This window comes from Stegodyphus dumicola, chromosome 6, assembly GCF_044657685.1.
Source record: "Stegodyphus dumicola isolate Sdum_Otavi_A_Nest chromosome 6, ASM4465768v1".
NCBI lineage: Eukaryota > Metazoa > Arthropoda > Arachnida > Araneae > Eresidae > Stegodyphus > Stegodyphus dumicola.
Window position 1 is genome coordinate 136,877,436 of NC_140773.1, and position 24,085 is coordinate 136,901,520.

Genomic DNA, 24,085 nt, shown 5'->3' on the forward strand with positions numbered 1-24,085 from the left:
TAAGATGCAGTGTCCAACATCGTATCACGGCATGCTGACATGCAAGACGACTCTATGATGAATTGTCTAAAATTCGATCAAATGTAAAAAAAAAAAAAAAGAAAAAAGAAAAAAAAAAAAAAAAAAAAAGAAAAAAAAAAAAGTAATTGTTTGGATCTACGTTACATATCGAAAATCTCCGAAAACGCCCATGCAGCCAGTCCGTTCGCCTGGAATTCAGCCTATAGAACTACTGGCTGTTGAATCACTATGATGTCATTTTAATCTTTTCATAACTTCTCAATAAAAGCCTTTTAAATATTCCATTTGAATACGTTTCCTAATTAGCGCATTTTGTCACTGTACGTAATGCCGAGATATTTCATACAGGGCTTGGATATTTTATACTTTGGCCAAAATATTAGGTACTCTGATATTTTCTTGACATATTATAGAATGCCAGCTTCTCATACATTGCATAACAATGGTGTGTAGCCGTGCAAATCAGAGCAATGTACTTTTCTGAATTTAGGCTTTAGTAAGAGATTTCATTGGCGAACGTGAATGTTAGACAAAGGTCCCATATTTATATCTTATTTTTTGATTTCTTTCTTTAAAAGTAAAAATTAAATTCATATTTTAAAAACCTAAAACTAAAAAAATAAATAAAATTTTATATATTTTAAATGCTACAGGCGAATTTGAAAGTCTGCTGGAAAGTGCGAGTCTGAGGCAATAGCTACATTTATTCCTTCAAAAATCAAGCTCTGACATGAATGTTTTTTACCTAATGGTAATAAAACCAACCTAATCGGCAAAACAAAAAATCCCTTAGCCTATTTTTAGCCGCTTATCAAAAAGCTATTAGTGCACTATTATACTATTATAGCTACGATTATAAACATAATACTGTTACGAATTTAGTATTTAAAAAGCTAATATTAGTTCAATTATAAATTAATTGGTTTTATTTCTCGCGCAGTGCAGCGCGTGACGAATATTAAAAGAAAGCTAAGCCGGAAAATTGAAAATACAAGAGCGCGTGCATTAAATAAATAAATATCTCTTTTTGATTTCGAGAAAGTACTGGAAAATTCTAGCGCGTGATTTTAAAATCTTATAAAAGGAGGAAAACATCTCAGTTTGTAGGAGTTGCTTAGTTTGTTGTTGATTAAAAAACTACTGTTATTGATTGTAGCGAATTCGTGGATTAGCGTTCTTTAGCTGTTTTGAATTACGTTCTATTGGACATTTGAGTAGTTAAAAGAAAACTACTGTGAGATATTGTAATACTGCGTGATAATTTGAGAAAACTTAAGCATTTTTGTTGTGATAATAATAAATTTTCGTTCATTTTTTTTTCATCGGACTTGTGCATTCATTTCATAACGAACCCGTACGCACGCAACAATTTTTGGTGTCAGGAGTGGGGTTTGAATGCCAATAACAAGAGCGATGGAAGAACAATTCAGGCAAATGATGACTGCATTTGCTGCTTTCCAAGAAAAGATGGAAGGGGCCGTCAAATCCGTTAAGGAAGAAATGAAATTGGGCCAGGAATCCGTTAAGGAAGAAATGAAATTGGGCCAGGAATCCGTTAAGGACGAAATGAAAGCCGTTCAAGCTGGTCAAGAAAAGATTGAAGCATGTCAAGAAGAAATGAAAAGAGAAATTACCTGCATAATAGAAAATAAATTTGAAGCTATGGAAGGCAGAATTGACACAGTTGAAAATAAAGTTGGACAAATTGAAGAAAAAGTTTCTTTCGTAAAAGATCAAATTGAAGAAAGAGTTTCTTCGGTGAAAGAAGAAATAGAAAAAAAAGTTTCTTCTGTAAAAGAACATATAGAAGGGAGAGTTTCGGCTGTGGAGGAACGAATTGAAGGAAGAGTTTGTGCTGTCCAACACCAAATCGAACAACAAATTGATGAGAGAGTTTCTGCAGTTACCAAAGAAATGGATACTTTAAAGAAATTCGTATCGTCGGCAGGGAGCAGGAGTGATGATTTTAAATTCTTACCAATGCCTGCTCGTTCACCTCTGAAGCTATCCACATATGATGGGAAGACCTCCTGGCAGGTGTATAAGACACAATTTTCTATCGTGGCGGATGCGAATGGATGGGATTCCCAAGCTAAGGCCTGTCATCTCGCCGCTTCTCTAAGAGCCGACGCAGCGGATATCCTTCAGACTCTTCCCGAAAACAAAAGGTTAGATTTCGAAGCTCTGTCCGGCGCCTTGGAGTTGCGCTTTGGGGAGAAGTGTTTAAAAGACTACAGCAGGCTCCAATTAAAATCTCGTCAACAGAAGCCTACCGAAACACTTCAGGAGCTCGCCACGGATGTTGAAAGGCTGTCCCACCTCGCCTTTTCGGAGTGCCCGACAGAAACAAGAGAAATCCTGTCGCTGCAATATTTCATCGACGGCATCCGAGATCCTGAAATACAGAAAGCTCTTCGAATGGCAGATGTAAAGGACATGAAAAGCGCTCTGCTGTACGCCATGAAGTTCGAGGCAGCCCAACAAGCAACTAGTAGAGATCGCTACCCAGTTAGAGCTGTGCGAGTCCATGAGCCAGTGGATCAACTGATGGCTCGTTTAGATGATTTAGCCAGACAAGTCGACGCTTTGATACGGAGTAGGAGGGAGAAGAAAGTGGCTCTAAGGTGTTGGAGATGTGGTAGTGAAGGTCACCTAAGACGGAATTGCAGAACGCCCCAGGGTACGGAATATAAAGCAGATGATTTTACCAGACAAGTCAGTGACTTGAGACGGAACATATGTGAAAAGAAACTAATTCTAAAATGCTGGAACTGCGGAGTTGAAGGCCACATACGAAGAAATTGCAGAACATCCCGAGGTACGGAAAATAAGACCATTTCCCAGCAACGACGCAGTAAACAAATTAGTGACCATATCGAGGAACGGAGGTTGTCAGATAATGAAAAACCTTGTTTTAAAGCGCTTAAAATTTATACAGTGAGTGGCAACAGTAACGGAATGTCCATTAATGGGAATATCGATGGAGTTCCTTGCGATATGATCATTGACACAGGAGCTAATGTTACCATCATTAGGAAAGATTTAGCTGAACAGTTTAAAGATAAACTTATTTGGACGCCATCCTGTGTTACCCTTCAGACTGCGTCTGGTGATAAGATCGACATAACTGGGAAGTTAAACGTAAACATCACGTTTGGAAATGCCGCCTACCATCACACGGCTTATGTGGCGAATATCACAGATCCATGCATACTCGGATTGGACTTTTTAAGGAAATATAATTTTTCCTTAGACTTCAAAAACAACAAACTGCTTTCAGCATCTGGTGACATGACTATCCATCCTCAGAAGAGATCCTCACTTGGAAATGCCGACGCCTTGTCCGAAAGACCCAGCTCGGGAAGCCGCCGAAATCATACCAGGGTCGAAAAGAAACGCAAGACTACCATCTATTCTCCATCTCAGAAGCTCTCCGGTCGAGACCTTCGTCTGCCTTGTGACCATGTGTTTGATCGCCATACGGATGCGCCTTCATCGCCTGAGGAATATATTCAAGATCTCCAGGCCCGGTTTGAAGTGATGCACAACTTTGCACGAGAGCGAGTCAACTTGGCGACGGAGAAGATGAAGACCCGATACGACACAAGAGCTACTGAACATCAATTCCACGAAGGAGACAAGGTGTGGCTGTGGAATCCGACTCGACGGAAAGGATTTTGTCCGAAATTACAGTCACCTTGGGATGGCCCGTACACAGTCCTAAACAGGCTGAATGACGTCGTGGTTCGGATTCGTAAGTCTTCGAACTCTAAACCTAAAGTCGTTCATTACGACAGGTTAGCACATTACTATGGCCATAGTACGTAATGTAAATAATTGTAAATAGTATCAGACCATGGTCGTTTTTGTTTATAAATGTGTATTTGATTTGATTTGTATTTAGTATTTGATTTGCATTTAGTATTTGATTTGTATTTAGTATTTGATTTGTATTTAGTATTTGTTTTGTATTTAGTATTTGATAGCATTTGATTTGTTCAAGTTAGTTATTGCATTTATTGTTTATATTGTTTGATATTGTAATGTAATGTTTATGCCTCAGTTGCATTTATGCCACAGTTGTAAATTTAGCTTCCTGTCCAGGGATTGTACTGCCCGGGACGTGCAGTCCTTGGGAAGGGGGCAGTGTTACGAATTTAGTATTTAAAAAGCTAATATTAGTTCAATTATAAATTAATTGGTTTTATTTCTCGCGCAGTGCAGCGCGTGACGAATATTAAAAGAAAGCTAAGCCGGAAAATTGAAAATACAAGAGCGCGTGCATTAAATAAATAAATATCTCTTTTTGATTTCGAGAAAGTACTGGAAAATTCTCGCGCGTGATTTTAAAATCTTATAAAAGGAGGAAAACATCTCAGTTTGTAGGAGTTGCTTAGTTTGTTGTTGATTAAAAAACTACTGTTATTGATTGTAGCGAATTCGTGGATTAGCGTTCTTTAGCTGTTTTGAATTACGTTCTATTGGACATTTGAGTAGTTAAAAGAAAACTACTGTGAGATATTGTAATACTGCGTGATAATTTGAGAAAATTTAAGCATTTTTGTTGTGATAATAATAAATTTTTGTTCATTTTTTTTCATCGGACTTGTGCATTCATTTCATAACGAACCCGTACGCACGCAACAATACTTTATTACATTAATCTCTTTTAGAGAACGAATATAATGGATGCCTTAAAATTAGCTTTATTTATTAATACTGATGTACCACTTATTTCTTTTTTCAGATTAATTTGGTAGATACTCCTATAACTCCAACGGATGAAAATTTTATGATGAAAGGTACAACCGGAATAAGAGCTAAATAATACTGAATTCTAATATGTAACGGTTTAAGGTATTAATCCATCAATAAAAAATTTTTCAGGCGTTCCAGTCAGCCAAGGAGTAGCTGAAGGTTTTGTACGCGTGGCAATCACTCTAGAAGAAGCAAGTCTTTTAAAGGTATTAATGTATCTCTCTGTCCTTCTTGTGCGAACCTATTAACGAAAATGTTGAACACACATTTTAACGAAGAGAAGCTGATACTGTGTTCTTTCAAAATTCATTTAAAATCAACAAAAATTTAAAACTTGTTTAATTTTAAACCTTATAATCACATAAAACAAAAAAGTGAAATCTTTAAAATTTTTAATTGGACAGAAAACAAAGCTAGATTCTTGTAGATTTTGCATATTCCCTCGATTATGTGATCGACTCCAAATATAGGTTCCTCTTTTCTTAAAGTTAAAAAAAATCTGAAAAAGCGGAAGTTTCAACAGTTATATTTATGTAGAAATGAGAGCAAAACGAAAAAATAATGCCATCTATCGCAGAAAAGGTAATGAAATATGAAAAAAGTAAGAGTTTTGAACTTTGAAAACATTGACTAGAACTGGATTAGAATTTGTATCACTACCTAAAGAAGATAAATTTTTGTGACACTTATAAAGTTTTTAATAAATTCTTAAAAGCTGAATATCCATCTTGGTTGAGGAAAGATGGATATTCAGCTTTTAAGAATTTTAAATAAATATGTTTTTGAATTCACTAACATCTAAAAATCTAGCTTTTGGCTTCTAATTAATTACGTGTTTTCATTGCAGCCCGGAGAGATTCTGGTGACCTACAGCACAGATATTGGCTGGACACCTTGTTTTCCGATATTAGCTGGAGTCGTTACGGAATTGGGAGGACTCATTTCTCATGGTATTTATTGTTTATTCTTCTTTCCTTTAATCATAAACAAAGGCAGAATTGAATAAAGTATGTTAGAATAAAGAAATATTTTCATCTATAAAAGAAAGTTTTATAAACAAATATAACAAAATTTTAAAACTGATGACAATAACACACGCATATACCCAGTTTTCGGCTACAGTATGTGAGATTCAGGAAAGCTGCGTCTAGAATGTTTGGACAAATAAACGTATAATATTTTTATTGTTCAAAACATAAATATATAATATTTTATTGCTGTTTTATTGGGAATAAACATATAATATCGTATGTAATATTTTTATTGTTATTAGATCTGCTAAAATATGGTATCTGTCTTTCTAGGAGCTGTTGTCAGTCGAGAGTATGGCATACCTTGCATTGCAGGAATGCATGGAGCAACTAGAAAATTTCAGACAGGTAAGTGTAATTATCCTGCTGGCCATTAAAACAATTACACCAAAAAGCAAAGAGCATAATCTTATTTATTATACATATATACAGTATTATGGAAGACATAATTAAATTTGCATGTAATTTGAGGTACACGGCGTGCATAATTCAGTAAACAGAACTGCCACCTCTTATGGGTACAATGGCTGTAATCAGGCTAGCCATGGAGATAAATTTAATGACAAATGAATGTACTTCATTCCATGCAACTTCACCTCTTTATCAATCATAATGGCGGAGAAGTGGTAGCATGACAGTCTCTAGGCAGCCCATGACCCGATGGTCTTAAAGGGTGAGAGATCTAGAGAACGCGTTGGCCAAAGCAAAAGTCGAATAATTTCTATATAAAGGAAATTCAGGACATCATGGAAAACATGCTGTCATTAGTGTCCTGTTGAAAAGTGGCTTCACGTAAGCTTCAAAGATAGAGCACTGCCACGGAACGTAATAGCAGCTGTCCACATTACCGGCTCTGCAAAAAAGAGATGACTGGAACAGGTCTGCGCCGACAATAGGTGCAAGGTCGTGTTACGCACGACGGCGCCGAGTCAAAAAGGCGCCGAGCAAACATTAAAACAAGCAGTTCGTCTCGCTGCCTGTCTGAACAAAAAAATTCTTTTCTTATTTAAACGTCCCTCTGGGGTCGACTCAAATAAAACCTGGGAAGCTACTGATTAGGACCGGTACCTAGGCAGTCTAGGCCACGGGTGTTTAAAATCAGTCTCCGCAGGACTGGAGTCATCGCTAGCGATGGCTGTTTCAGACCCGGCGGGGACCATATGGCGTTCTTGTTCGTTCAGCTGGTTGCGGTTGAGCCATATAGTCAGATAGTCATGGATGTCCGAGACAAAACACCCCCTTCGGTGGAGTTGGTGAATTCAGAGAGCCTTTAAACTGCTTAAAGTGTTCAGTGGGCACCACCTGGAGTCTCAAATCTAGATATTCATATCCTTCCTTGGTTTCCCCCAGGGGGCACCTAAAGCCGGCATCTGTATACCATGACGTAGTATTAGCAGGCCGACTTGGTGACCCGGTCTGTCTGACAGTGTTTAAGTGGCTTCGTTCTGCTGTCCGGGATTGGGGCCCCTGTTGATGGCAAATGTTTTTACCCATCCTCCAGAACGGGGACGTGGAATGTGAGTTGCTGAGTATTTCTATCGACTCAGCTTAGTCTTAGCTCAGCTCGACAGCTCAACCGATAAGTTAGCGGCCTGGATCGCCTCTAGGCTTTTGGGGGGGGTTAACTGTGTTAAGGCAGCCTCGAGATTGCCAGATCTGAGTACCCGTTCTTCCTAGCACACTGTCTTATTTGAAAGTTATAACCAGAGCAGGAGTTCATTTCTGGTGGTTTCTTCTGTCATATTTGAACGTGAAAATACGTGATGTCGATGTGCATGTAAGGTTAGATGCATTCGACAAATTGCTTAATCCTTATTTTGTGTCTACTGTTCCAATAGTAGTAATTTGTTGCATCATTTATCTTTTTTGTGATTGCTTGTTGTTATTGCTTTTTTTTTTACATAAAATGGTAAGTGCAGTTACATATTATGTTAAACTTAGGTTAACTTTTTAATTCGGAAAAGCAACGATTTGTGCATAATTACTCGAAAACTGTTTACCTCTCATGTTTAAGCCATAGTCGTAATTTTGGCCAGGTAAATTACTAATATCTAAACCATTTTCCACTAAATTCTTTAATAAGAATGTTGTTCGTCCTTCACTAGTCATATCTGCTGTAACACCAAAATACTAAAACCTTTCTTCAATACTCATGGTCTGTATTTTCTAAATTAAGATACCTCATACAAATTGATATCTGCTCTTGATGGCTGGCATCAGGGATACAACCAAGTAAAATAGAAAAATACTTTTCCTGTTTTGCCTTACTTAAAATAATTTGCTTTATATTATCCTTAATAAGCTAATTGTTTCATTTTGAATTTTATCTTCAAGGTAATAAAGCATAGTTATGAGTTTGAATTTTATTAATATAAACAGGCATGATAGGGTCAAATTTTGTGATCATTTCTGTACACTTTAAAAAATTATTATTTCTTTCCAATAACTTGTTACTAGAACCACGGAAGGCTAAGTTTTGTTTGGCTAAAAACTCAATGGCATAGATAATTCTTTCAATAACATCGCGCCAATGCTTAGTCTTTTTTTAATAAATTTTGAAATTCCGAATCAACAGGTTTATTCCTTCGTAATCGTTCTAAGAAATCGGACCGAAGATGTAGATTCCGGAAATGCATTTTATTTTATTCATGCAGTTTCAAGTGCTCATTTAAGTGGTTCCATTCGTTAAATTCAGAACTACTTAGTTTTGCGTTTCCGAAACTGTTAAAAATTGTACAATAAAAACAATAAAACAATTTTTTTTTTCAGCAGAATTTAGCAACTTTTTGAACTCTTTCGTTGTTGGGCAAGATTCGAAAAAAGTACATCTAAAAACATTTACGTCCATTATTGTCTTTTGGGAAATTGAAACTCGAAACCAGGATATCCAGACCATTTTCTATTAAGGCTTGAACTTTGGATGGCAATAATGGACTTGAGCATAATCCGGAATCATCAGACACAGCAAATGCGTATCTACTGCAGAAAGTGTAGATTTCACTAGTATATCTTCCATTTTTTCCACCGGCTGCATTGGAGTTAAAGGTAATTCCCGTTTGAAAACACTTTCTAACTCGTTCTGATTATTAGTTCTTTTTGGCAATTTCAATGGCAGCTGAGACGTTGAGAGACAACTAGTGCTAGTAGCGTCAGCTTGGGTATTCTTTGGGTTTGGGAAAAACTAATTTTAAAGTTATGGTTTATTAAGTCTTCCTCTCGCTTTCTTTTTCTTCATTGCATTTTGATCCTCAGATATTTTTTTTCTTTTTTTCTTCCGACATGTGGGGAAAAGTGAAAACAGAAAAAGCAGAAGTAAAACTATAAGTAGAAAATAACTATTATAAGAACTATTGCGAAAAAAACTTCTTCTTAAGAACACTCGAAAAGTCACTGTTTGAAATATTATGCTAGGCCGTGCTAGGCCCGTATAACGATGATGAATGAATGCTGCCAACAATCGTTCTCCCCAGTATCTCCATGCACGAATACGTCCATCATTATGCTTTACGTAGAACTGGGATTCGTCTGAACAGACCGCGTAGCGCCATTCCTCTGTCCAGTGCCATCTGCCTGGCATCACTGTAAACCCAGACGTCTCTGCTACAGCGTCAGGAGAAGCCGCAGCAATGGTCGCTGTGTTCACATTATGTGGCGGTGCAGACGTTGTCGCACTGTGCGGGCACTTATTATCGAGCCGAGTTCAAGATTCAGGGTAAATGACGTCGCTATACGATCCCGCAAGGCTGAGAGGATAACATGTCTGTTTTTTTCGTGGCCCAGAATCTCTGAGATCCTGCAGGGTGTTCAGTAGGGCCTTTTAGGATTCTTCGATACTGTATTCGCTTGACAGTGATGGAATTCCAATCAACAGGAACAGCAGTGTCATGGAAAACCGTAGCCAGATCTTGAACAGGTTGAATTCCAAAAGAGTTTCTTTTTCTTAAACCGAGGCAAAACACGATCTTTACACAGACAAACAATATTAAGCGATTTCCAGATGAAAAATCCGCTGTGTAATCTTCCCGTTTATATACAGTGACCCAAAAGTCCGTTAACATTTGAAAGTTCAATAATTCACGGAAAACTGTAGGTAGAGTGTAAGAACTGACACACATGCTTGAAATGACATATGGTTTCATTGAAAGCAAAACGAAATTACGGAAAAAGGCCAACATATGGCGCTGGGGAACAAATTTCAGCGACGCCACATGAGAAACGTATATGAAATGGGCTCTAGTGAGAGAGGGAATCAGTTCCTTCATAATTTGTCAATTTTCTATCCTCACCTTTGGGTGTTGGTCATCAAAATATGGTTGATTTATCACATCAATTGTGATCGCACCCTTTTCCTTAGAGGAAATGCGTGTTCTGCTATTCAAACTATCGGTGTGACGGGTGCGAGGTACTCTGATATGTTACAGAATCACATCATCTTAGTCTGGCTGATAAACACCTGTTGGAAGGTATCACTTTCATGCAGGAGGGCGCTCCACTCCATTCTGCTACAGGTGTGAAAGTTCTCTTGAGCATATCTTTTGGTGAGGATCGTGTGCTAAGCCACCACTTCCATCATGCTTGGCCTCTCAGATCCCCAGATTTCAATCCCTGTGATTATTGGCTGTGGAGCTATCTGTAATCCCAAGTCTACCGCAATCGTCCGGCCTCATTAGGGATGCGAAAAAACAACATCCGACGGCAATTTCTCACCTTGTTGATGAATGACAGCCGACACGTTGAATATTTGTTATAAAGAACATAGTCTTTGCTAAAAATCAATTATTATGCGAATTATTGCTTTGTTATCATGTGAAGCACCATTTGTTGGCCGTTTTAAGCACTTTTTTTTGCTTTCAATAAAACCGCATGACATTTCAAGCATATGTGTCAATTTTTACCTCTCTACTTACATTTTTCCATGAATTTTTAAATTTTCAAATGTTAACAGACTTTTGGGTCACCCTGTACATTTTAGATGGCGTTACTACTTGATGCGCATATACTGGAATGGTAATCATTTGTGTATCCCAGCATGTAGTACTTTTTCATGCAGATTTGACATTTGTTGCATGCTGCCTTCATAGTGAAGCAATTTAATGGCCAGTAGTAATATACTTTGATGTTTGAAAGAATATTACAAATTATCGATTTTTAATATTTTCATTTATTTACTTAAGTGCTAATAACATTGATCATTAAATAATATGTGACAGAAAGAGTCGAAAAGGGTGTTAAAAATCAAAATCAGGGCTTAAAATTTATTCTCTCTTTTTTTAAAGACTTTGCAGATTGCAATCCCTCGACTACATAACTCTTTCTGTAAAACAAAGATATTTATGCATTTATATATAATGTAGTTAAACTTGCTTTATTTATCGTAGGTGATTACGCAAAGCTCGATGGCAATACAGGTGTACTTCAAAAGCTTCCTCCTCCTGAAGATGAATAAATTTAGAAAGAATGTCTAATGTATGAGATCCTGAAAATCATCAAATATGTTTCTAAATAAAAAAATAAATAAATAAATAAATAAAAAAGAGAGAGAGATTTTTCAATATTCGAATACATTCAGGTGGTGTCAATTATTTTTAAAGGTGTTTGATAATTTTCTAACCTGTCGGATGGGCCAATATGACTCTGTTCGAGATGTGATCCTGCTTTTTCTCTCTGCGAAATCGAAGCTTTTTATAATTGCAGCATTCAGATGAGGGATGAAGTCAAAATAGCATCGTAAACGTTAGAATAGAAGTCAAGTATTTTATTCATTTTTTTATTAGAAACGGTCCATCGGTAAAATAGCTGAACATTATTAATTTGACGAGTCAAATACCAGTGAATGGCTAGTTGTATAGGAGGTTTCTTAGTTTCCTAAGTACAAATCATTTTCTCTTAAAAAAGGCTCCACAAAAGCATCCCTTTCTTAAAACGGATAGCCTTCGTATATTTTGCCATAGGCAAATAACCTGTAATCAAAAACAACAAAAGTAAGATAAGCGAAAATCGCTCCATGTAACTGTTATCCAAGTTCTGTTATTCTCTTACTAAGTACATATAAGTAGGGTAGTAGCAGCCTATAATTATTTAAACGGATTTTTTAGGTTTATTGAACAGATTAGTGACCGAGACGATGAGAAGGAACCTGCTGCAGCCAGTTTGCAAGTAGAATATATACTGCTGCAATAAGATAGACAACATTAAGAAAATTTATATTGAAACTTTGTAAATTGTAGTTACGTGAAGAAAACCTTCCAACGCTTCACGAACATTCCCTATTCATAACGTCTCTTTCCAAAAGCACATGTACTCGTGAGCAATGTTACTCAGTACAAACCTCAAAAAAAAAAAAAAAATAAATAAATAAATAACAGCACATTTTTTTAAAGAAACAATTTTAACAACTACATATAAATTAATAGTACTCAGATAAAATACTGAATGTTCTTTTAAAAATATTGCATTCACATTTTCCTCTAATAAATTTTATTTGAATTAAAATCTAAGTGTGTTTTATCAAACACAAAGATAATGGGGTTTATAACTGTTAAAAACAAATATTAAATTTTGAGAGCAGTCCATACCAAAATTTTATCGTGTGATGCTGCCCCAAGCATTTCTTTTTGGGGACATGCAGCACAGACTCTTCAAAAGGTTAGGCACCCTTCTATGTTGATTCTTCAGACATAAAACAGTTACTCTATACAAAACATATATATACGAAACAACTTCATACTTTTCGAATTACTCTGTACAGACAAATTTTAAGCTAGATAAGAAATTTTGAAGCTAAGATTGCGTAAAATAAAAGCTTCCGCGAACATTCAGATTTTCGTGCAAATCTTGCTGTATTTCGATGAGTATTTTCGGTATCAATTAAAAAAGAGCAGATTCTTTTAATGGTTTGTTCTTGAATGAAGAACCATATTTATACTATGTAACATGACCCTTAGTTTATTGCAGGACATTTATCAGATATATAACTCAATTTTTGTTTCTACTTACAGCGCAATTAAATGAAATCTTATTTACTCTTCCTAACTTTGCCACCCCTCATGAAAATCATAGCAAGTGAATTCACAGGAAATACGATTTAACTATTGGAAAATTTACACTGCAGCATTTTTTACTAAGTTTTCGTCTTCCGTAGGCACTAGACCTGACACCGGCGCAACTCATAGGTAAAGAAATTATTGAGATCGCTGAATGATTAATTAATTGGTTATGGCGAAGTATATGTATAAGATCTGACTTTCTTAGTTATCCGATAATGTGTCTAGATCGCAAAGTTCAGCCTTGCGGATTCTCGCGCAGACGTGAAGATGAATACAAGAGGGAAAGTGTGTAAAAAGCCCTTTTTTATTTATCACAACTCTTTAACAGAAAGGCGCGGACTTCGTGCTCACAAAAGTACTGACTACTTGCGGTGAGAACTTAAACAATAAATTCAAAAGGTAAGAAGTAGTGCTAGATTACACAATTTAATTTAATCTAACAGACTGACTCAGCAACCTGCACCAGCCATAGACTAACTAAACGACCAGAATGCTTAGCCGCTACTTAGATTAACAAAATAGCAGGTGGAAGATAAAATAGCAAACGTGCGCTACACTAGCAAAATCATGCCCTGTTCTAACCTTTCCGTTTCACCCGCTTAAATACTCTTATTGGCCTGATTAATTTGTATCCTGGCTGGGAAATGCGAGGAAAAACAAGAGAATTCAGATAAGACGCCAAAACCAAAATAACTTGTTAATCAAACTAAGGGTAAGCCTCCAACGCAACTAAGACTAAATTGCAGTGTATATATCATGTTGTCATTAACATGCTACAAGTTTCTTTCTTAAAACTTTCTAAACTAATTCGTATTGACATTAAATATGGAATAAAAAACCCACGGATACTTGTGTTTCTCACTCGGCCCACTGGTAGTTTTGTCAATAAAAGAAAGTGCTTGCTGGATGAAGATTTCCAAATCATCTCTAAGAGCTGATAAAAAGAAATAAAAAAATAATATAAAAAATTAACTTTACCTTTTCTTCCCGGGATTATTGCTGCCTTCGTACGTTGAATTGCAGAGTCAAATAAGTAATCAAATAAGTCACGAAAAGTAGGGCCACATCTTAATGAAACACTGAAAATATTAAACATAACAATAATAACAATTTACAAAATTAGTCTTAACACTGAGTACGTATATGTCGAATAGATCGCAGTTCTAAAATATCGTGGTACAAAACATTGTCATCGAAAATAAAGCGGTTTCCAAACTTCGCAGCTTAAAAACATTCTTTGAAAATATCGTGGTATAAAATAAAGCACCTATAAATCATTACATGACGATAACATCTCAGACATTCTTTTTTTCAGTCTTTAAAAGGTGTAAATGCATGTTCACATAATGATTTGTGAGCTGAAGAAGGAATGAAGAATATTTTTACTTTTATGTTTCACATTTTTTAATTAACTAACAAATGTTTGCTGAAAGAAGTAAGAAGGATATTAAAAAACTAAAAATGAAAAGAAAAGTAAAATCTCTTTTTTTTTTAAAGTTTTACTGGTAATTTTTCATTTTCAAAAAAAATTCAAAATTTAGTCTAAAACAGATTAGAAAAAGAAAGATAAATAACTGCTCGTGGTTACCTCGTTATTAAATTATCAAATTCTGTCAACTGCTATAAGTAGCATTATTTTTTACTCATTTTGAGTTTCTGAATGCTTTAGTTTGCTTCTTAATTTTTCAGCAAAAATTTATTATTTAGTTCAATAATACGAAAACAAAAATAATCCTCATCCCTTCTTGCACGCTCACAAATCATTATGTAAATAAATATGCATTTACCACGTTTAAAACCTGAAAACGCATATCTGCATCACGCGATGATTTGTAGTTGCTTTCTTGATGTGAAAAGAAGCTATTCCTAAAGTGCTAAAACTGCGGTGTTGAAGGCCACATACGAAGGAACTGTAGAATACCCCAGAGTACGGAAAATAAGACATACGATTTAAACAGACAATTAAATGCCATCGGACGGAAAAGGAGTGACAAGAGACCAAAGTGCTGGAACTGTGGAGCTGAAAGCCACGTACGAAGGAACTGCAGAACACCCCAGGGTACGGTAATTAAGACCATTTCCCGGAACGACGGAGGAAACAAATTAATGACCATATCGAAGAACTGAGGTTGCCAGATAATAAAAAACAAGGTTTTAAAGCGCTGAAGATTTCTGCAGTGAGTAACAACAGGAATGGATTATACATCGATGGGCATATCGATGGAGTTACTTGCAATATGATCATTGACACAGGAGCTAGTGTTACCATCATCCGGAAAGATTTAGCTCAGCAGTTTAAAGATAAACTCGTTTGTACGCCATCCTGTGTTACCCTCCAGACTATGTCTGGTGATGAAATCTATATAGTTGGGAAGTTGAACATGGACATCATGCTTGGAAGTGCCGCCTACCATCACACGGCATATGTGGCGGGTATTGCAGATCCTTTATACTCGTATTGGACTTTTAAGAAAATACAATTTTTCCTTAGACTTCAAAAACAACAAACTGCTTTCAGCATCTGAGGACATGACTATCAATCATCAGAAGGGATCCTCGCCTGGAAAGCCGACGTTTTGTCTGAAAGACCCTGCTCAGAAAGCTGAAGTTGCCGAAATTATACTAGGTTGGAAGAGAAACACCAGACCACTGGCTATTCTCCATCCCAGATGTTCTTCGGTCGTGACCTCTATGGCCTTAGTGTTCATAATGTAAATAGTATAAGACTATGGTCTTTTTGTTTCTAAATTTGTAAAATTTATGCACTTATTTGATTTGTATTTGATTTGACTTGTATTTAGTTTTCGATTTGTATTTAGTATTTGAAAGTATTTGAAATTTTTTAAGTTACTACTGCAATTATTCTTTATGTTCTTTGTTATTGTAATGTAATGTTTATTATTGCTAGGTAATATAAGCTGCATTATCGTGTCCAGGGATTGTACTGCCCGAGACGTGCAGTCCTTGGGAAGGGAGCAATGTTACGGTTTTTGTATTTATTTAGCTATTTTAATAGAATTAATTAAAATTGTTTTATATTGCCGTGCAATGCAGCACGAGACTTATTTGAAGAGAAAGCTACGCCGAAAAATTAAAAATACAGGAGCACACGCATTTAATAAGTAGATATCTCGTAATTGTACTTTTTTGTTTTCCGGAAAAATCTAGAAAATACCAAAATATTGTGCTTCATTAAAAAGCTTATAAAAGCTGGAGGAAAACATCTCACTTTGTAAGGATTTTAAGTTTTACTAACGTTTATTTTATTTTAAATCTTTACTATCACTTCTTATTTTCTACTTCCGGCCAGAATTATAAGCGTTAAGGTTTTTATGCAAAGTTTGTCTGGCGAACGCCAAGTATTTAAGTTGTGGCTTTTCGCCAAGCGAGAGAGAGGAAGCAGTGAGTCGAAGCAGGCCGCTTACCTTAGAAGTTACGCAGTTGATTGTTGCCTTCCAGGCCAGAGGTTTTAATCCTCTTTATAAATTTTAAACGTATTGTAGTGTTCACAGTTCTCTGTACTACATACGCTTCCTGTTAATATAAGGACAATCTTCCACGTTTATTATTCTAAAGTTAAATTAGAGTTTAGTTTTATTTTTATACTTTTACGTTTTGACCCCAAGTAGCGGGTCGGTGTATTCCGAAGTACGGAAGTCATTGTAAATAGAGAAAAATAAAGGGTTTTGTATACCCTTCTTGTGTATCCTGTTTACTTCCCACAGTTTTGAACATAGCTTTAGTAAGCTCTCTGTTCCGAGTCAGGTCCTTGCATGTTCCCGAAGAAGGTTAGAAGGAAAAAGTGAACCTGATAGTGGCGCCCAACGAAGAAGAATAACCATGGCCGAGTTTCAAGATGAACCTGTGCTGCCTGCACAAACGGCTCAGAATCCAGAAATGCCAGCTGCCGCCCTGGAAGGATTTGGTTACATCGTCCAGACCATGCGCGCTTCGATGAAACCAGAAGCAACATTTAATGGAAACTCACCGGTAACCAGTTTTTTGGAAAAATTGGATGATCACTTCATGCTCTACCCCGTGCACGAGTTTCAAAAAGTTACCTTAGCTACCAGCGCTTTGAGGGGCCAAGCGCTTAACTGGTTCAAATGTATAGGCAGAAGTCTCTTGGGTCAAGCAGGAAGTCCCACCTATACTTACGAAAATTTCAAGACTGCCCTACTAAAAGCCTTCCCTGTTGTAAGGGATCGTGCGAAATTAGAAACGGAACTTTTCAGTATATATCAACAAAGAATCGAAAACCTCTCAAGCTTTATTTTAAGAAAAATTCACGTCTTCAAACTCTTGTATGGAAACCGTCCGGATCCTGAAATAATTCAAGTGGTTTTGCTGAGGTTACTGCCCCAAGTGCAAGACTTTATTGAATTAAGAAATCCGACTACACTGGAAAAGTTATTTGAGCTAGCAATCCAGTTTGAAAGTAGAAGATCGGCGGACGTCGAAAGAAGACGCCAATATCAACAGCGAAACCAATTTGGTGCGCCAAGACTACAGCAAACTCAAGCACACGGCTACGGAGGCAAAGCGAATCAGTGGGCAAGGAAACCCGAGCATTCAAAAACAGCCGGCGAACGTCGACAGTTCAATAGCAATCCAGGAAAAAAGTCTCAAGGCCAGGGGAAAAAGAAGGAAAGCACGGAAATGAAAAATAATTTAAACTAAAACGGATTTCTGCTGACGGGAGGGTGCGGAAATCCGAAGGCCAAGAAAACCCCTCTTCCTACAAGTTAAATACAGTAATGGTGAAAAATTTGACTCTTCCGAAGATTGAAGTGTTGGTGAATAATATCCCAGCCACCGCACTCCTGGATACAGGCGCGCAGTGTTCCTGTGTGGCAGAAGATTTTTTTTGGAAGTATTTTCGCAAATACCGCATATATAATTCGGATAATACGACAGTGTTAGCGGCGCAAGGAGAAAAATGTAAGTGCATAGGTAAAGTACCGTTGTATATCCGTATCAAGGACGAACAAGTAAAGGTGATGTTTTTTATAGTAAAGAATCTGCAAGCACATATAATCTTAGGAATAGATTTTCTTTCAAACGCACAAGCAACACTGGATTTTAATGAAGCGTCCCTTAAGCTGACAATGAAACCAGTTCGTGCAGAAAAGGCTGAACCGCCAATGTTAAAACTTCACCACCTGCCTAATGACGAGCAAGGAAGAATCCGACAAGTGGTAAGTGAATTTGCTTCGTTATTTAGTGATATTCCAGGATTTACTCAGGTTACTAACCATAGTATTGACACCGGAGATGCAATGCCAGTTCGCCAAAAACCATACCGGTATGATAAGAATAAGGAAAAAATTATAGAATGGCATATCACCGATATGCTACGTAAAAAGATCATAACGCCCATCTCAAGTAGTTATGCTAGCCCGGTGGTTTTATGTAAGAAAAATAATGACTATCCTTTGACGCATCCAAAAAGGTGGAGATTCGCTATTGATTACCGTAAGTTAAACTCCATAACTAAATATCCGGTATATCCGTTACCGATCATTGAAGAAATTATAAGGAACATAAAATCCACCAAATACATGACGACTTTAGACTTAACGACTGGTTATTTTCAAATAGGGGTTAGGCCTGAGGACGTGCCTAAGACTGCTTTTATAACCAAGTCTGGCACTTATGCATTTTTGCGTATGCCGTTTGGCCTTTCAGGGGCCCCGGCAACATTTCAGCGATGCATGGACATTGTGTTAAGACCTGTTCTTGGAAAGTCCACACTTATCTATTTAGACGATATCATTATTACTAGTGATAATCTCGACCAACATGTACAGGATTTAAGACAGGTGTTTTCTTTATTAAATGAGGCTAAAAGTTAATGTCGAAAAGTGCAAATTTGCAGCCCCTGAATTAAAATATTTAGGTTACAAAATATCTCAAAAAGGGATCGAGACAGATGAATCAAAAATAATCGCTGTACAAAAGTATCCGACTCCAAACACGGCAAAGAAGCTCTCTTCTTTTCTAGGACTTTATTCATATTATAGGTCCTTTATAAAAGATTTTGCGGCTATCCCTGAGCCATTGTTAAAATTAAAAAGGAAAAAGGCAAGATTCTCGTGGACGGCCGAAGCCAATAGTGCTTTCGAAAAATTAAAACAAACATTAACGCAAGCCCCTGTGTTGAAATTTCCTGAAAAGGATGAGAATTAAGAAATTTCAGCGGATGCTTCGGATTATGCGGTAGGAGCGGTACTTTCGCAAAATCAGCAGCCCGTGGCATTTTTTAGCGGAACTTTAAATCAAACACAAAGAAACTATTCCGCGACCGAGAGAGAGGCACTTGCAGTTCTGTTAGCAGTGCAAAAGTTCCGAGTCTATTTTGGAAAGGCGCCAATAACAGTGTACTCTGATCATGCGGCGGTAACTAGATTGTACTCAGGGAAAAATTTATCCCCAAGGTTAATAAGATGGGCACTCAAGCTGCAAGAATATAATCTGGTAATCAAGCATACCCCCGGAAAGGAAAATATCGTAGCAGATGCCCTATCAAGAATTAAAATAGATGAACAAGGTAATACTGTAAAGGTGGCAATGCTCACTGCATGTACAATAAATTCCCGAGAAACTGTAATAACCGAACTGGGTAAGGATCCTGAGTTTGGAAGAATTTATGAGTATTTGAAGGATCATGAAAATTTTAGCCACCAAGATATTGTGGCGATAAGAAATAGGGCGGCCCATTACGAACTAATAGATGGTCTATGTTTCTATACAAAAAGTACGAATTCCAACAACGAATTTTGACCTGTTATCCCAGCTAGTCTTAGATTAAATATCCTGCAGGAGCTCCATGACAGCCCTTTAGCTTCTCATGCTGGTATTCGAAAAACTATCCAACGCGTTCGCGAGGCAGTCTACTTTCTTGAACTGCAAAAGTTAACAAGGGCGTATGTCCAGTCCTGCCCAACATGTCAAGCAGTTAATTATATTAATTTCCGCCCGGCCGGGTTTCTAAATAGTATTAAATCCGAATTTCCAAATGAAATAATTGGCATCGATTTATTGGGCCCTTTCCCAAAAAGTCAGTTAAATAAAAGTCGCTATCTCCTTGTTATGGTTGATCATTTTAGTAAATGGACCGAAATTGTTCCCTTAAAACGAGCCTCCGCGAAATTAGTTACTGATTCTATTTTAAATAAATATATTTTAAAATACGGGGCGCCCCTAAAAGTTATATCGGATAATGGTCCTCAATTTGTAAGTAATATATTTGAAGACATGTGCCAAAAACTGGGCATACGTCATTTAAAAATGGTCCCGTATCGGCCGCAATCAAATATAGCGGAACGGGTCAATAGAAATATAGTGAAAATTATCCGTAGTTATGTTAAAAATTTTCATAAAAGCTGGGATAACTATGTCAATGAATTTGCTTTCGCCCTTAGGAACGCAAAACATGATACAACGGGCAAAACTCCTGCTGAGTTATTTCTAGGCAGAAAGATTATAACGCCGTTAGATAAATTATTTTATGTGCAACAAAGAGCCCCAGAATTTAAAATGGGTGATATAGAAAAACTAATTAAGGAAGCAAAGAAGAATACGGAAGTAGCACAGAGAAAACAAAAATTATATTACGACTTGAAACGACGGGGAGTAACTTATAAAGCAGGGGATGAAGTTTTAAAAATTAAGCATTCACTTTCTTTAGCACCAGAAGATAAGACTGCCAAATTTTTTCCACGATTTGAAGGACCATATGTTATAGAAAAAATAACTCACGCTGTAGTAGTGTTAAAAGCCAGAAATGGTGAAACCTGCTCCGCAAACATTGATCAAATCAAACCCTACTTTGATTGTAATAAAATGCAAATATTTTCAGATCTTTTGCAGGATCCGGCACGGCAGACACCGCAGGCACAAGCTCCAGAGGTGGAAAAACGACAAGTACAAGGGCAAGCCATTAAGAGGCAGGAGCAAGTGAAAAGAAAATTGCCCCGCGGAAAAATTGAAGGTAGCAAGAAAAAGAAGCCGTTCCACCGTCCAGAAAAGAGAGTTCACGAACACCCCCAGAATGAAGAAGGGAGAAGGACGACGTATGTGAAGAGAACCAGGAGAAATGACGGCAACTATAACCCGGCTCTAAAACGGAAGATCTACTCATCCGACAGGACTCTCCGCAGCAAATGTCGCCGAACTGCGGAAGGGCCATCAACGGCGGAGGAAAAGTTACAAGGAAAATTTGAACGGCCAGCAACGAGGTCCAAGCAGGAACACGACAGAAGTTTCCCGGTTCCGCCAAGATCAGCTGCCATCAAACGGCCAAGACCACAAGCAGAGGAGAAAAAGAAGGTATTCAAGGGTGACCGAACTGGTGAAAAAAGGAAGCTTCCAGAGGAAGGCACTGAAGGGCGAGCCCGTACAAGAAGGAGGATAAATCAAACAACTATCTGCAATACCTTTAAGGACTGGGCCCAGAAAAGGATGTCCGAATATCACAAAGATAAGTAAAATTTTATGTTACTTTGCAAACTTAAGTTAATCTTTCATTCTTACTGCAAGTGGCAGATTTCAAGAAGTTTTACCTCATGCGAGGTCTACCTTTATCGCCAAAAGGGCGAGAAATGAGTTGTTACCGATTTTGGTATTATGTTTTTCAATTACTCGCGCGTAAAACTAAAGTTGATGTATAATAGCGTTGTGTAAAGACTTAAATATTGTAAAAAGTTATTGTATAAATTTTATTTAAATCATTCTAGCAACAAAGAAGTTTTAGTCTGACAGACGTTTTGAAATGTAGTATTTCAATGTAGAAAGAATTGGCACTTGCTTTGAAAAGAATAGAAGTTAACAATATACTACTAATGTATGTTTTCAAATGTGTAAAATTAACGGCATGTTGATATGTTCTTATATACATGTGAACTGTTATTTTAAATGTTAAGAAATACCGTGATATGGTAAAAGTGAATGTTAATTTTTTTTTTTTATTCGTGTGACTGTAAAAAGACTAGATCATAGTGAATATGTGTTAAAGGTTGAATGATGTAGTTAGGCTCTCTGACGCTACACTTCAGAGTTAGACACTTTCAGAATAGTACCTCAGGGTTTAGAGTTGGAATTAGGGTGTGTTACGAGGTCTTGGCATGTTGAATTTTAACACGTTAGTGTTTTGATTGTAGGAGGAAGTGTGGAACACGTAGACAGAAACACATTCGTGTTTGGTGTTCTTTTACAACACATGTCAGAGATCACGGGGAGAGATAATTAAAATAGTCATGAATGAAATAAGAATGTTAAGTGAAATATAATTATACATGTTACTTGCCATTTCATTGTGTAACATTTCATTAAACTAGTTTTCCTTCCAGATCTCTGGAAGGAACCAGATTTGAATAAGAGCTCCTGTTTCGATGCAGTACAGATGAAAAAAATTGTGTATCCTGGGAGCTGCTATTGTAAAAACAAATTTCTTTCTTTTAAATTTCTAGTTTCTAGCGAAAAATATTTGTAAAAGATTGGCCTCGCGTTAGATTCTAGAGCTAAAAGTTTTCAACAAGGTCGTTTTAAACCTCAGTTTCAAACTAATTAACTCTGGCGGGAAGTATGTAAGGATCTTAAGTTTTACTAACGTTTATTTTATTTTAAATCTTTACTATCACTTCTTATTTTCTACTTCCGGCCAGAATTATAAGCGTTAAGGTTTTCATGCAAAGTTTGTCTGGCGAACGCCAAGTATTTAAGTTGTGGCTTTTTTGCCAAGCGAGAGAGAGGAAGCAGTGAGTCGAAGCAGGCCGCTTACCTTAGAAGTTACGCAGTTGATTGTTGCCTTCCAGGCTAGAGGTTTTAATCCTCTTGATAAATTTTAAACGTATTGTAGCGTTCACAATTCTCTGTACTACATACGCTTCCTGTTAATATAAGGCCAATCTTCCACGTTTATTATTCTAAAGTTAAATTAGAGTTTAGTTTTATTTTTATACTTTTACGTTTTGACCCCAAGTAGCGGGTCGGTGTATTCCGAAGTACGGAAGTCATTGTAAATAGAGAAAAATAAAGGGTTTTGTATACCCTTCTTGTGTATCCTGTTTACTTCCCACAGTTTTGAACATAGCTTTAGTAAGCTCTCTGTTCCGAGTCAGGTCCTTGCATGTTCCCGAAGAAGGTTAGAAGGAAAAAAGTGAACCTGATAACTTCAGTTATTTAGTAGTTGTTTAGAAAACTGTTGTCGTTTACTGTAGCGAATTCGCGGTGAAATTGGATTAGCTTTCTCTGTTTTGAATTAAGTTCTGTTGAACGTTTTAATAGTTTAAAAGATAACTACTGTGAGATATTGAAATATCTGTGTCGCTGATTGTTTCAGCGTGTTTATAGTTGTTCAACGACTATAAACGTGATTTTGGAGCTGTCTTGAAAAATACTGGTTAATAAATTGTGTTTCAATACTTCATCAAGTGTCGTCATTATTCCTTCCAAATCCAAGAACCCGAGCAGTAACGTACGTAAGAAGGAAAAACGTAACAATATTTTTCGTTCTTCAGTTTGTATATATACGCAAAAGGAATTCTGTAAAAACATGCAGTGCAAGTTCCTGTATTTGTTACACTTTCTTACAAAACTTACAAGCGCAATTTAACTTTTAAACGTTGATTTCAGAACAACCAAAATGACATTTATAGCAAATACCAGTATCAAAAATTAACAAAAAACTGAGCACTTATCTGAAACAACTGCTTTTCGAAATTTACTCATTTAAGAATTAATTATTGAGAAGTAAGAAATTCTAATCGATTTTATCGATACAAGAATCCATAATCCCTAATGAACAATAAACATTTAAAGCATTGTTATAATTTTAATGTAATTTACATGAATGCCAAAGTGAAAATTTTTTGTCATGTGTACATTTGTTTGTGTCATGTGTCAAACTTGAAGCACTTTATTACTGTGTAAATATGATCTGTTAACTTGCATTTCTGAAAACAAATTTATTCTAGATGTAAATAGGTAGAAATAATAGTTTATGTGCATAATATGTAAGTTATTAATTTTGCAAAATTGATTTAACTCTCTCATGAAACACAAAATATAGTATTCTTATTTATATTTGTGAATCTATATGCTTATTTCTCAAAGTGCAAGAGTCTTATGCCCTTCTGCAGCTATATTAATATGCAAATACCGTTATTTCATTTCTTGCAAACTTCAGTTTTTTTTAAGTGGATTTCTAGGAAAAATAAGCAAAAATAA

The 24,085-nt window shown here is 36.6% G+C and overlaps 1 protein-coding gene across 5 annotated transcripts in view; it reads left to right on the plus strand.

The window, feature by feature from the left end:
- Positions 1 to 11,346, plus strand: part of LOC118190077 (uncharacterized) — a 115,150-nt gene extending 103,804 nt beyond the window's left edge. For 2 of the 5 annotated variants that reach the window (XM_035360768.2, XM_035360785.2), the window contains 5 exons: positions 4,769 to 4,823; positions 4,909 to 4,985; positions 5,627 to 5,729; positions 6,084 to 6,158; positions 11,189 to 11,346. In XM_035360768.2, the coding sequence (XP_035216659.1) occupies positions 4,769 to 4,823; positions 4,909 to 4,985; positions 5,627 to 5,729; positions 6,084 to 6,158; positions 11,189 to 11,256 (378 nt within the window). In that variant the 3' untranslated portion in view covers positions 11,257 to 11,346. Of the gene's footprint in view, positions 1 to 4,768; positions 4,824 to 4,908; positions 4,986 to 5,626; positions 5,730 to 6,083; positions 6,159 to 11,188 lie in introns of those variants that run through there. The other 3 variants (XM_035360776.2, XR_004758357.2, XR_004758356.2) reach the window with 3 other exon arrangements.
- The last annotated feature ends 12,739 nt before the right edge of the window (positions 11,347 to 24,085 follow it).